The sequence below is a fragment of the Aotus nancymaae genome, unplaced genomic scaffold (assembly GCF_030222135.1).
Source record: "Aotus nancymaae isolate 86718 unplaced genomic scaffold, 86718_ANA_hifiasm-v0.15.2.pri h1tg000002l, whole genome shotgun sequence".
Lineage (NCBI taxonomy): Eukaryota > Metazoa > Chordata > Mammalia > Primates > Aotidae > Aotus > Aotus nancymaae.
In genome coordinates, this window is record NW_026988413.1 from 15,657,569 (window position 1) to 15,670,982 (window position 13,414).

The 13,414-nt window shown below is 37.5% G+C and overlaps 2 protein-coding genes across 2 annotated transcripts in view; one reads left to right on the forward strand and one right to left on the reverse strand.

The window, feature by feature from the left end:
* The window catches only part of MGAM (maltase-glucoamylase), a 253,259-nt gene that overhangs the window by 138,970 nt on the left and 100,875 nt on the right, over nt 1–13,414 (reverse strand). The window lies entirely within an intron of this gene.
* Nucleotides 12,288–12,829, forward strand: LOC135268336 (large ribosomal subunit protein uL23). Its single transcript, XM_064360767.1, has one exon. It carries the CDS (start codon nt 12,296–12,298, stop codon nt 12,764–12,766), a length of 471 nt encoding a protein of 156 aa, XP_064216837.1. The 5' UTR covers nt 12,288–12,295; the 3' UTR covers nt 12,767–12,829.

Below are 13,414 nucleotides of genomic sequence, written 5' to 3' on the forward strand. Positions count from 1 at the left end.
GGTGTGATCCAGCACACCTCCAGCTGTGATGGTTATGGTGAAAGACTCCTTCTGTTTCGAAAAAAGCAAAAGGACAAGTAAATGGGACTTTGTCTTGCACCTTATGCCCCAATTTAGCCACAGTAGGTTAGACCACCAAGCAGGACCTTGGGATCCCTGAATCCAAGCCTAGGCTCTCGGTCAGTATTTCTGAGCCTGTCCTGGGCCAGAGGGAAATCCAATGCCCTAAAGAATGAGTGCTAGGCCTGGCAGCATTCATCACAAGCTGACTGAAGAACTCTTGATCTTTAAGTGAACATCAGCGGGATCCTGGCAGAACTCCCCGTAGAACCGTGGTGGTGGTGACCACAGAGAGCAGTTCCTCTGCCTGTGGCAAGGGCAGAAAAGAATGGGAAGAACTTTGTCTTGTGGTTTGAGTGCCAAGTTGGCTGCAGAATGGGACACTAGGTAAATTTCTAAGGTGTTTTACTTCAATCCCTGGCTCCCAGATATCATCTGTGGACCCAGCCAGGGCCTGGGGTAACTTGCAACTCTGAAGGGGGCAACACCAGCCTCTAGCAGGTATTTGGACCTGAGAATATTCTGTATTTGGACCTGAGAATATTCTGTATCGGACCTGAGAATATTCTGTATTTGGACCTGAGAATATTCTGTATTGAACCTGAGAATATTCCATATTGGACCTGAGAATATTCTGTATTGGACCTGAGAATATTCTGTATTGCCCCTTGAGCCTGCTGCTGGGGCCTGCTCCCACACTGTAGAGTGTACTTTCACTTTCATTAAGTGTTTGCTTTTGTTGCTTCATTCAAAAAAAAGTGGGGAGCAAAGGACTTGCATGAACATTTCTCCAAAGAAGATACACAAATGGCCAATAAACACGTGAAAAGATGTTCGACTGGGAAAATGCATTAATCACTGGGAAGATGCAAATCAAAATTATAATGATTAAACCCCTCAGCAAAATCAGCCCACAAGGGACATACCTTAAGGTAATAAAAGCCATCTATGACAAACCCACAGCCAACATCATACTAAATGGGGAAACATTGAAATGATTTTCCCTGAGAACTGGAACAAGACAATGATGCCCACTTTCACCACTTCTATTCAACATGGTACTGGAAGTTCTAGCCAGGGAAATCAGAAAAGAGAAAGAAATAAGGGGCATCCAGATTGGCAAAGAGGAAGTCAAACTGTCACTGTTTGCTGATGATATGACCATATACCTAGAAAACCCTAAAGACTCATCTAAAAACTCATAGAACTGGCAAATGAATTCAGAAAAGTTTCAGGATGCAAAATTAATGTACACAAATCGGTAGCTCTGCTATATACCAACAGTGACCAAGCTGAGAATCAAATCACGAACTCAACCCTTTTCACAATAGCTGCAAAAAAAAAAAAAATTAGGAATATACCTAACCAAGGACGTGAAAGACCTCAACAAGGAAAACTACAAATTAACACTGCCGAAATAAATCATAGACAACACAAACCAATGGAAACACAGCCCATGTTCATGGATGGGTAGAATCAATATTGTGAAAATGACCATACTGCCATAGCAATCTACGGATTCAATGCAATTCCCATCAAAATGACACTACCATTCTTCACAGAATTAGAAAAAAACAATAGACTCCTCATAGCCAAAGCAAGACTAAGCAAAAAGAACAAATCTGGAGGCATCACATTACCCAACTTTATGGTATTGGTATAAAAAATGGTACTGGTATAAAAAAACAGCATGGTGCTGGTATAAAAATAGGCACATAGGTCAATGGAACAGAATAGAAAACCCAAAAAACAAAGCCAAATACTTACAGCTAAGTGATTTTTGACAAAGTGAACAAAAATATGAAGTGGGGAAATGACACTCTATTCAACAAATGGCACTGGGATAATTGGCAAGCCGCATGTAGGAGAATGAAACTGGATCCTCATCTCTCATCTTATACAAAAATCAACTCAAGATGGATCAAAGGCTTAAGTCTAAGACCTGAAACCATAAAGACTCTAGAAGATAATAATAACATAGGAAAAAATCCTTCTAGATATTGGCTTAAGCAAAGACTTACCATACCATGGAAAACAGTATGGTAGTTCCCCGAAGAGTTAAAAATAAAATTACCATATAATCCAGTGATTCCACTTCTGTGTACATACCCAAAAGAATTAAAAGCAGGATCTCAAAAAGATTATTTGTACACCTGTGTTTGTAGTAGCATTATTAACAATAACTAAAATGTAAAAGCAACCGAAGTGTCAATCAACAATGAATGGATAAGAAAAATGTGGTCTTATTTATACAATGGAATAGTATTCAGCCTTAAAAAGGAAAGAGTCTGCATTACGCTAAAACATGGTTGAACCTTGAGAACATTATGCTAAGTGTAACAAGCCAGTCACAAAAAGGGATATTATATGATTCCACTTATATGAGATACTAAAGTAATTAAAATCATGGAGGCAGAAAGTAGAATGGTGGCTGCAAGGGGCCTGAGCAAGGGGGAATAGGAGTTATTGTTTGATAGGTATAGAGTTTTGATTTTACAAAATGAAAAGAATTACAGAGTTGCACAGTGGTGATGGTTGCATATTATGAATGTATTTAATACCATATTATGAATGTACTTAATAACTTTTTTAAGTTGTACACTTAAAAAAGGTTAAGTTGGTAAATTTTGTTTTCCATATTTTACCACAATAGAAAAAAATGAAGAAAAAATATTTTTAAAAAACGAAAGTAAAACAAGGAGACCAGCACATTGGAGAAAGCACAGCTCATAGTGACTTGTGTTGACTTTGCATTCTGACCTTAGACACCATGTCACTCCAGACAGACCCACAGATCTCTGGACTACAAACACAACTCCCCTTGAAAATAAAAGTGTCAGCCATCTCAGAAAGTAAAACTATATGTTTGTTAAGAGAACATTGTTGGATATTATTTTTATCCAGTCTTTTAATTGCTGCCCTTTGATTATAGTTCATTTATATTCAAGGCAATTTCGACATGGTTGGATTTAGGTGTACAATGTTGGTATTTGTCATTTATGTGTCCTATCTGTTTTTGTTTTCTGTTCCTTCTTTCCTGCTTTCTTTTAGAAAAATCTTTTTAAAATTTCTCTATTGCACCTTAGATATACCTATTTTTATGAAATTTTTGGTGGTTGCTCTAAGGATTACAGAATCAATTCTTACCACAGTCTACTTCGAGTTAACATTATATACGATGATCTTGCGAAAGTATGGTTTCATTGTCACCAATCCTCATCCTTTGTGCCCTTATTGTCATGTATTTTACATATACATCTATTGTAAATCCCACAATAAAACGTTAGGATTTTTGCTTTATTTTTTAACTGAAAGATAAAAATTGTATATATTTATCATATACAACACGTTGTTTTGAAATATCCACATGTTGTGGAATGGCTCAATCAAGCTGATAAACATATGCATTACCTCACATACATACCATATTTTTGTGGTGAAAACACTTAAAACCTGCTCTCTTAGCAATTTTCAAGAAGAAAATACATGTTTATTAACTACAGCCACTATGTTGTACAGTACTTCTATTAGTTCAACTTTTTTAGATTCCACATATGATTTTTTTCTTGAAATTGTCAGTTACATTTTCAAGAAACTAAGAGAAGAGAAAAGATAGTTGCTTATATTTGCCCACATACTAGCCATTTCTAGTACCTTGCACTTAGGCTCAAAGGGTGATGCAGAGTAATAAAATGTGATCTGTTTAGTATAGAACCCTCAATTTAGTTGAGGGTTACATACAAACATATAGGAAATATTTAAATAGTAATAAGAGTTTGCATCTAATTAGGTGCCAACATTATTGGCATAAACAAACTGTGTAACCAGGCTTTGGATCGGAATTCAAGTGAATGTTATAGACAGAGGTTTAGAGGTAGGAGTAAGCATAGCAAGTTCTCTACAGTAGGTAAAGGTCAGATTATAGAGCCAAGATCAGGAGTTGGGGCTTTTTCATGTTAGTAGCTATAACAGAATCTTAAATAAGGAAGTGACATAATGACAGCATTTATTTTATACGCAGGATTGATTTGAAGGGGAGGAGGCAAAGGATTTGAACCATGTACACTTCAGTCACAATAAAAGGAAATTTGGTCTGGGGTGGAATAAGGAATAGATTGAGAGACCTTTGGAAAAACATCATCAACTTGTGTCTTAATATAGTGGTTCATAGAGAAGGAAGAATCAGGGAGGATTTCATTGTGGGGTTGCAATATGATGTAATCACTTAAAAAAAATTAAAGAAGTTGAGAGAGGAAGTTGGTTTGAATTTGGAATAAATTGTAAAATTTGGATTGTATTACAACTGGGTAGACATCATGTTTTCTACTTAGAAAACACCAGCAGACTTTTAAAAATGAAGAACTGAAATTCAGATTAGAGGTTAGAACTAGAAATAGACTTGTAGTCATCAAAAGAGAGCCCACATGAAAAATGTAAGATTTGATTTGGGTTATAAAGGTAGAGGGAAAATGTTGGCAAGGTTAGAGGCTGTAAAATTCTGGGAGGAACAGGTGGGCAAGAGGTAGTAAGGATGGTTGGAAAAGGCCTTTTTTTTTTTGGTCTTCTCAGACCCTCCTTTCTTCTGAGAACAATCACCTCCACCTAGAGGCAACTGCTTCTCTGTGCTGCCGCTAAGTGTTCTCCGTGATCCTGCCCTTTACCATATTTGACGGATTCACTGTAAGCCCATCAAAGTCTATTTTTGGTAATTTTCTAACTTGATCAAAGAAAACTTTTATAAGACCTGAAATCCAGCAGCTTCTCATAGCTATGTTCTCTACCCTATAGCCTACTACATGCACAAATGAACAGAGACAAAGAGGTGAATATGGCTAAGACCTGGTTTTATTCAGTTCCCAATGTTCCAGAGGTCCAGCTATATCCTTGCCCTGTTTGGGTTTCATTGAACAACGCTTTATCATATTCCATGAACCAATACACACCACTTTTGCCTAAATCTGTTTGAATTGAATTTCTGACCCTTTCAACCAAAAGATGTATGCTGCACTGAGTGGTACAAAATCACATAAATGGAACAATTAAGTCCATGGGCAGACACATAGAGAAGGGATAAACACATAAGTTTGTTATGGATCGGGAAAATAAAAAGCATTATTCTTAGAATGGCCTGGCTCAGACTCAATGGGAAATCTAAATAGAAGATTAAATTTCAGTACAAAAAAAAGATGAACTGTCAGAGAAAATCTAAGAAATGGGTTATTGGTAGAGCCTCTTATATGCTTTGTTTTAGTCTACTTGATCCACTTTGTTTGCAAGGTATATTTAACTTGACAGGTTATGATTAAATTTAAATAAAGGTTTATTTATTTAAAAGTACTATTCATTTAAATACTGCCTGAGCAGGTATTGTGCTTGTAAATAAGGTTGGGAGATGAAATGACGACACAGGCATCAACCCTGAGCTTTTCTGTGCAAAAGAGGCCCTAAATATACACAGTTATTTAATAGTTTGTAATTTTATTGGAGGAATGCTCCAAGTCCCTCTCAATCCATATCATCTCTTCTCCTAATCATTCAGCAAATATACTGTGTGCATTTGAGGGGCATTCATCACCAAAGTGGAAGTAGGGGAGACTGGAAAAAGAACCGGTGAAGACAAAGTATATTGACTTCACTGTTTTGCTGAGGGCTAGCATCTCCCAAGTTGCAGACACAGTTCAGGTCCTCAGGCATCTCCTAGTTGGAGCAGAGAGGCAGTGGGGCCCTTCATATGTGGAAGTGTGAACACAGATACACATAGCCTGAGGGAAACATGACAAACCTAATCACCCATCTATGAACTTTAAGGATTTCCAGAGTTAGTCCCAGACATTCCAGCCTCAGATTAATTATGGAAATAATTAGTAGGAGTCTAGGGAAGGTGATGCTTGAGTGCCTTTTGATTTGTGTAAACACCTGGTGGAATTAAGCAATTTTTTTTACATATGGTTTAGTTTAGTATAAACCTGGGGATTCCTATAGCACTATTTTGTGTCTTTTATTTTCCATTTAGATCTTTGAGCAATACCTTTGAATATCATGTACAGAGGTTTTTCCACTAATTTTTGCTTCTAGGATATGAACTTTCAGAGGCAATCCAATTGAAAGTAGTATAGTCAATTGTTAAGCCTGGAGGTTCTGGAGCCATCATGGTCAGTAATTGCAAATCTCAGCTCCAACACTGACCAAATTGGAAACATCAAAATACCTATTAATAGATAAATGGATAAACACATTGTGATATATTCATGCAATGGTGTGCTACACAGCCATGAAATGAACATGGATGACCTCACAAATATATTGTTGAATGAGCAAAGAAAGTTTTAGAGCAATTTGTATACTATGATATCATTACTTCAGTTCTTAAATATCTACAAAACACCACCACATACTATACAGGGTTCCATAAGTGGGTGACAAAGCAGAAAGAAATGTGTGAGAATTATAAACACCTCATTCAGGAGCATGGTTACTGCTGATGGAAGAGTAGTATAAAAAGAGATTCTGGGATGGGTACAGTGGCTTACACCTGTAATCCCAGCACTTTGGGTGGTCGAGGTGTGCGGATCACCTGAGGTCACGAGTTCAAGACCAGCTTAACCAACACGATGAAACCCTGTCTCTGCTAAAAATACAAAATTAGCCGGGCATGGTGGCACATATATGTAATCCCAGCTACTCAGGAGGCTGAGGCAGGAGAATCGCTTGAACCTGGAAGGTGAAGGTGTGGCGAGCCAAGATAGTGCCACTGCACTCCAGCCTGGGCAACATGAGCGAAACTCCACCTCAAAAAAAAAAGTGACTCCATTATTTTGTAATGGTTCAATTCTTAGGTTAGGAGATAGGTGTTTATTATTATTATCATTTACTTTTTTGTATACCTGAAATATTATGTAATATATTTTTCAAAGATTACATCATAGATTCGGCTGTTTTTGTTGACATTACATGCTATGTAAACACTTTAAATATTTCTCTGTCAGGACATTTACATGTAGATACACAATAGTATAATGAGTTTCTCTCATTCTTAGAAAGAGTTTTTTTGGAAGGCATATTAACAATAAACAATCTAGTCGACTTCCTATGGCAAAAATAGTCTTTAGAAACATAACATGACACAAAAATTCTAAGATTATAAAATGAAAGATTAATTTCTAGCATATGTTCTCTACCTTTAAAATTATTGGGCAAATATTCTATCTATGTTTAGAAAAATCTATACTGGAAACAACCATTTTCCATTCTGAGTTAGAATGCAATTAAATATAGTTCCTAGTTAGTAGATTAAAGACAATATTTTGTAAATCACATTATTATGAATGAATTAACCTGAAATTATAATCTACAAAAGAAAAATTACTAGGTTTCTACTTCCAAATAAAAGGTATATCGGATTAAGAAAATATAATTTAATAATGAAACCTTTCCAATTATCCATTTGTATTTTTTTTCTTTTGTTTCTCTCTTTGGTTTGTTTTGTTTGTTTGTTTGTTTTCTGAGACGGAGACTAACTCTGTTGCCCAGGCTGGAGTGCTGTGGTGCAATCTCAGCTCACGCAACCTCCACCTACTAGGTTCAAGTGATTCTCCTGCCCCAGACTCCTGAGTAACTGGGATTACAGGCATATGCCACCATCCCTGGCTAAGTTTTGCATTTTTAGTAGAGACAGGGTTTCATCATGTTGGCCAGGCTGGTCTGCAACTCCTGACCTTAAGTGATCCACCTGCCTCAGCCTCCCAAAGTGCTACGATTACAGGCATGAGCCACCACGCCCGCCCAACTGTATTTTTTCAATGCATTTAATATATTGTCTCCAATATTATGCATGTTTGTGTTATGTACTTCATTCAATAAAATAAAGTTGTATAGTTCTGACAGATGTTTTTCTTATTCCTGGTTGTCTTTACATATTATACTAATTTTCAGGTCCTTACAGGTATTTGAGTTTAAAAATCACTAGTTTATAGGCCACAACACTATAAAAACATATAAAGAGATCTTGCTGTGACAAAATTATATACAATATCCATCACCAAATAAAATGATGAACCTTTAGCTTGATGTACCTTCATAAAAGTCAGTTCACCATTTACACCAGTGATATGGTTTGGCTGTGTCCCCACCCAAATCTCACCTTGAATTGTAATAATCCCCATGTCTCAAGGTTGGAGCCAGGTGGAGATAACTGAATCGTGGAGCAGTTTCCCCTTACTGTTCTCATGGTAATGAATAAGTCTCAGGAGAAAGATGGAGGCCAGAAGACTCAGCCAGTCCTTCCACGTTCCTCTGCCTGCTTTTATCCTAGATGGCAGCTGATTAGATGGTGCGCACCCAAATTGAGGGTGGGTCTGCCTCTCCCAGTTCACCAACTCAACTGTTAATCTCCTTTGGCAACACCCTCACAGACACATGCAGGAACAATACTTTGCATCCTTCAATCCAATCAAGTTGACACTCAATATTAACAAAGGATGGAAACAGAGAAGCCAAGGATAATAGCCACACTTCATGATTCAGGCAACTGAACAAATGGTCTTTACATTCAGAGACATGGAACATAAGAGAATAAACATGTTTTAGCCATGGTATAGCAATTAATACATTTTAGAGCATGGTGACTCTGGGGTGTCTGTGAAGCATCTTAGTGAAAAATATAACTAGTCAGAGATTTATAGATCTGAAGCTCTCTGATAAAGGAATGTGATATAGGAATAGCTTTCTGGCATAGGAATCAGCTTCATGAACATGGTGATTAAAACCTTGATATGAAGAAAGGAGGAATAAGTACATAATTTGAGGAATAGGCAGAGGAGAAAATAATAAATGGAGAGGCCAGGGAGAAGGGAGGAAATCTGGAAGAATGTAAAATTATGGAGACCAAGAAAAAGATTACATAATGTAAGCTGATGTGGGCCCCTGCCACAAGATCAAGTGGCATAAAGACTGAAAGGAGCCCATTTAATTCATCAAATAGGAGTCATCACTTAGTGATGTGGTCATAGTGGAACTCAGATTGGCATGAGCTGAGGAGTAAGTGGGAGGTGGGAAAGAGGGGGCCATGAAAACTGGCAATCCTTAGGAGGCTGAAGTGGGTGGATCAAGAGGTCAGGAGTTCAAGACCAGCCTGGCCAACACAGTGAAACCCCGTCTCTACTAAAAATACAAAAATTAGCTGGGTGTGGGGACATGTGCCTGTAATCTCAGCTACTCGGGAGGCTGAGGCAGGAGAATTGCTTGAACCCAGGAGGCAGAGGTTGCAGTGAGCCAAGACTGCACCACTGCACTCCAGCCTATGTGACAAAGCTGGACGTCTTCTCAAAAAAAAAAAAGAAAGAAAGAAAAGAAAAGAAAAGAAAACTGGCAATCCATTCAAAAATTCTGACTATGAAAATAAGGGAAAACATCAGGTCGCTTTCAAATTTTTAGGTTTTCTCACTAAACTGCCTGAGAGAATTCCTGCAATATACATTTAAGGAAACATACATATACTTTCATATATATATGCCTACTATTAAGGCTCAAGAGACTGTACTAGGCTTTATCATCTTGAGATACAAAATAAAGTTGTTTTTTAAATACTCATGTTGATATCACTTTGAAACTCCAATTAATGAATCATAGGATGGCCTTTCTTCTGGTTTTTTTCTTGATACCCCATGGACACCCAATCCGAATGTGGCGGTTACAGTTGCTACTTTCACAAAGTCTGGTCAGTCCACCAAGTTGGTATTGTTGCTGCCACTGTCACTATAGGGTAAACATTCTGAAAATAGTGGCCCAGCTGTGTGGTGTCATACCCTATCAGCATCAACAGGCGATCCTGGGAGCTGGAGTAACAAAACTTTATAGATCCTCTTTTGCTCTTGATAGGATTGGAGAGCTCTTAGTGACTATCTATGTTAATACACAAACACACACACACACACACACACACACACACTGCTGTTTTCCCCCACAACACACACACAATATACCCAGAAGCCTTGTTTAGCCATATACTGTGTCCCTTCCAAATTACCTACAATTGTGGGCATGTTCTTCTATCTTCTTAATTCTGTGGTAATTACAATTTAGAGCTGACTCCGTTGTCTGGTTAGGCAATTACAACATCACATAATACTGTCCCTAAAGACTTAGCATTTCCAACTTAATATCACATGAAGGTTGCCAAAGTTAAATTTCAGTTTTACTCTTTAATAAAACTTTTTCTTTATTTTTAGGACTCAGCCTGGGGAAAGAGATCTAATTTGACTCACTAAGCAGAGAATTTATTATCTCAGTCTATAACAACATTTAAAAATTAGTGATCTCATGGGTTTCTTTCCCAGAAAACAATGTGTGGGTATTTCCTTACAATTGTGTGACTAGAAGCCCCTTTCTGATTATTTTCCCAAAGCGATGGGCATGGGCCCCATATGCTATTGACTTCATCTCTAGTAACCCCTCAGTGGCATTTGCCATTGCAGACTATTGACTTTTTTTTAGCAAGGTTTCTGATAATGTCAAGTTTAAGGAAAACATTGGAGTCCAAAGTCTTGAACAAGAATTCAGATTGTTCTATAGATTTTCCAGAAGAGGAGAGGTAACCCACAAGGCATCAGTCAGAGTACTATCCCCAAAACTTCTGTGGACATCCTTTTATGCTATGACATTTTCTCCTATTTTGATGGTATTTGAAAGATCTCGTATCTTTTTGTTATAAAAGATTCACTTGCTATCCAAGTGTACAGATTTTATTAAGTTATTCAGAAAGTCTCTGTTAAAAATTTTCTAAACAATAAAAACCAAGTCTCCTGAATCCCATACTTCCTAACATTGTTGGCATAATTGTCCATATTTATTGTTCAATAAATATATGGATTCTTCTGGACAGCAATCCAGGATCTAGAATTAATTACTTTGTGACCAGATAAATCAGGTTCAATGAGATTTTTCAAAAAACTCAGAGGATTCTCCAAGTAAAACAAAACACACCTATAATGGTTCAAAGCCCTTCAAAGGTACATGTCTTTTGATCCAGCAGTTACATTTCTGATAACTTAACCTAAGAAAATTATTAGGGACATGTAAAATGATGGATGCACTCAGCTGTTCACTGTGCATTGGGTGTTTTAGGAAATAGAATACTAACCGAAGTTAATTTAAAGAAGAAAGGTTATTTGAATGTTAGAACTCATCCAGTTGCAACTTCATTTGCTGTGTTTGATGACACTGCTTATAGTCGACCCTACTGGCGAGGAGGAACATCTGACAACAGGAACCTTAACAATGGCAATCATGAGGAAGGCAGACTCTGTTGTTTCAAACCAGGTGGAAGTGGACTAATGGGAACTAAACTTGAGCTGAGCAGTTACAAGACAGTTAAAAAAAAACTGATGGATGAAGTAATTAAAAGTATGAAACCCAAGTACATAGCCACCACATTTTCAAAACAGATCTGTAAAAGTTGTATTTGTTAAAACTGTGCACAAACATTTTATACTAAGTAAATATCAAACTACATTCTTCTGAAAAAATAAAAAGATGCTAGGTATCATGCTATTGAATTATAAGCATTATCTTGCTCATTTCTCCAAACAATTCTATGTGATATTTACTATAATTACTCTATAACTATCTATAATTTATAGATTAAGAAATGGAAGTTAAAGAGACTTGGTAACTTAATCAAGGATGTTCAGCTAGCAAAGGCCAGATCCAGGAATCAAAACCAGGACTAATTTGAAAAACTTTGTTCTTCTCCACCACACTTTACTAGATTTGTCATTATGCAATTGTTAAAGAAATCACATACTTTTACAGCTGAATAAATAAATCATACGCTCACTTTTTCACCTGAATGCTATGCACATATTAAATAATACATTATCAAAATCTACATTTTGACATGTAAAGATATATATAACCTAGCGTTACCTTAATCTTGAGCATATAGATTACAAAATAATATGTATGATATGTTCCTATTGTTCTATGTGAACCAGTGTTTGTCTGTCTATCATCTATCCATCTATCCATCCATCCATCCATCTATCTTTCTATCTACCTACTCATCTCGAAAGAATACATCCTGAGGTGCTAGCAATGACTATATCTAAATGTACAAGGTTATAAATGTCTTTTGTTTTCTCAATTTTCCTTGTTAATATTTTCCAGCCATCTTTTGTCATGAGCACATGTAGCTTTTATAGTAGGGAAAATAAAAGCAAATTTTCACCCTTTTCACAAGATGGCGCCGAAAGCGAAGAAGGAAGCTCCTGCCCCTCCTAAAGCCGAAGCCAAAGCGAAGGCTTTAAAGGCCAAGAAGGCAGTATTGAAAGGTGTCCACAGCCACAAAAAAAAGAAGATCCGCACGTCACCCACCTTCCGGCGGCCCAAGACACTGCGACTCCGGAGGCAGCCCAAATATCCTCGGAAGAGCGCCCCAAGGAGAAACAAACTTGACCACTATGCTATCATCAAGTTTCCACTGACCACTGAGTCTGCCATGAAGAAGATAGAAGACAACAACACACTTGTGTTCATTGTGGATGTTAAAGCCAACAAGCACCAGATCAAACAGGCTGTGAAGAAGCTCTATGACATTGATGTGGCCAAGGTCAACACCCTGATTCGGCCTGATGGAGAGAAGAAGGCATATGTTCGACTGGCTCCTGATTACGATGCTTTGGATGTTGCCAACAAAATTGGGATCATCTAAACCGAGTCCAGCTGGCTAATTCTAAATATATGTATATCTTTTCACCATAAAAAAAAAAAAAAAAAAAAAAAAAAAAAGCAAATTTTCAAATTTAATATGCAATTAAAAACTCTTTGATAATAGGACTTGAGTATTGTTCACCACAGCCCACTGCTGTATCCAGCAGAGTGCCATGCTCAAGAAACACTGAAGAGCCACCATGAGGTCTGAAAGGTGAGCAGGTGGTGCCAGAGAGGAGTCCATGATAAAGGGGAATGAGCAGAGCTCCAGCGAATGGAACAAATGGAATAGCAAGGACCTGCTCATCTTAACTGGATTTCTTTTCTTAACATTTTTAACTTGACATAATTTCAGACTTGTGGAAATATTGTAAGGAAATTACAAATAACTTCCAGCTACCTTTTATCCAGATTCAACACTTGCTAAAACTTTACTACATTTCTCTTCCCCCCATATATCAAGGAGATGTAGACACGGAGGAAGGGCAAGTGTGTGTTGAGGTATCTTGTTTTCCAAATTCTCCTTAAAATGTTCCTCAGTGTTAGAACTCCCCTGGCAGGAACTCCTTTTCACCACTAGGGCTAGAGACTCTCTTCCCTTCTTTGCCCCGCCTGCTCCCTTTGCCAAGAACACAGAACAGGAAGAAGT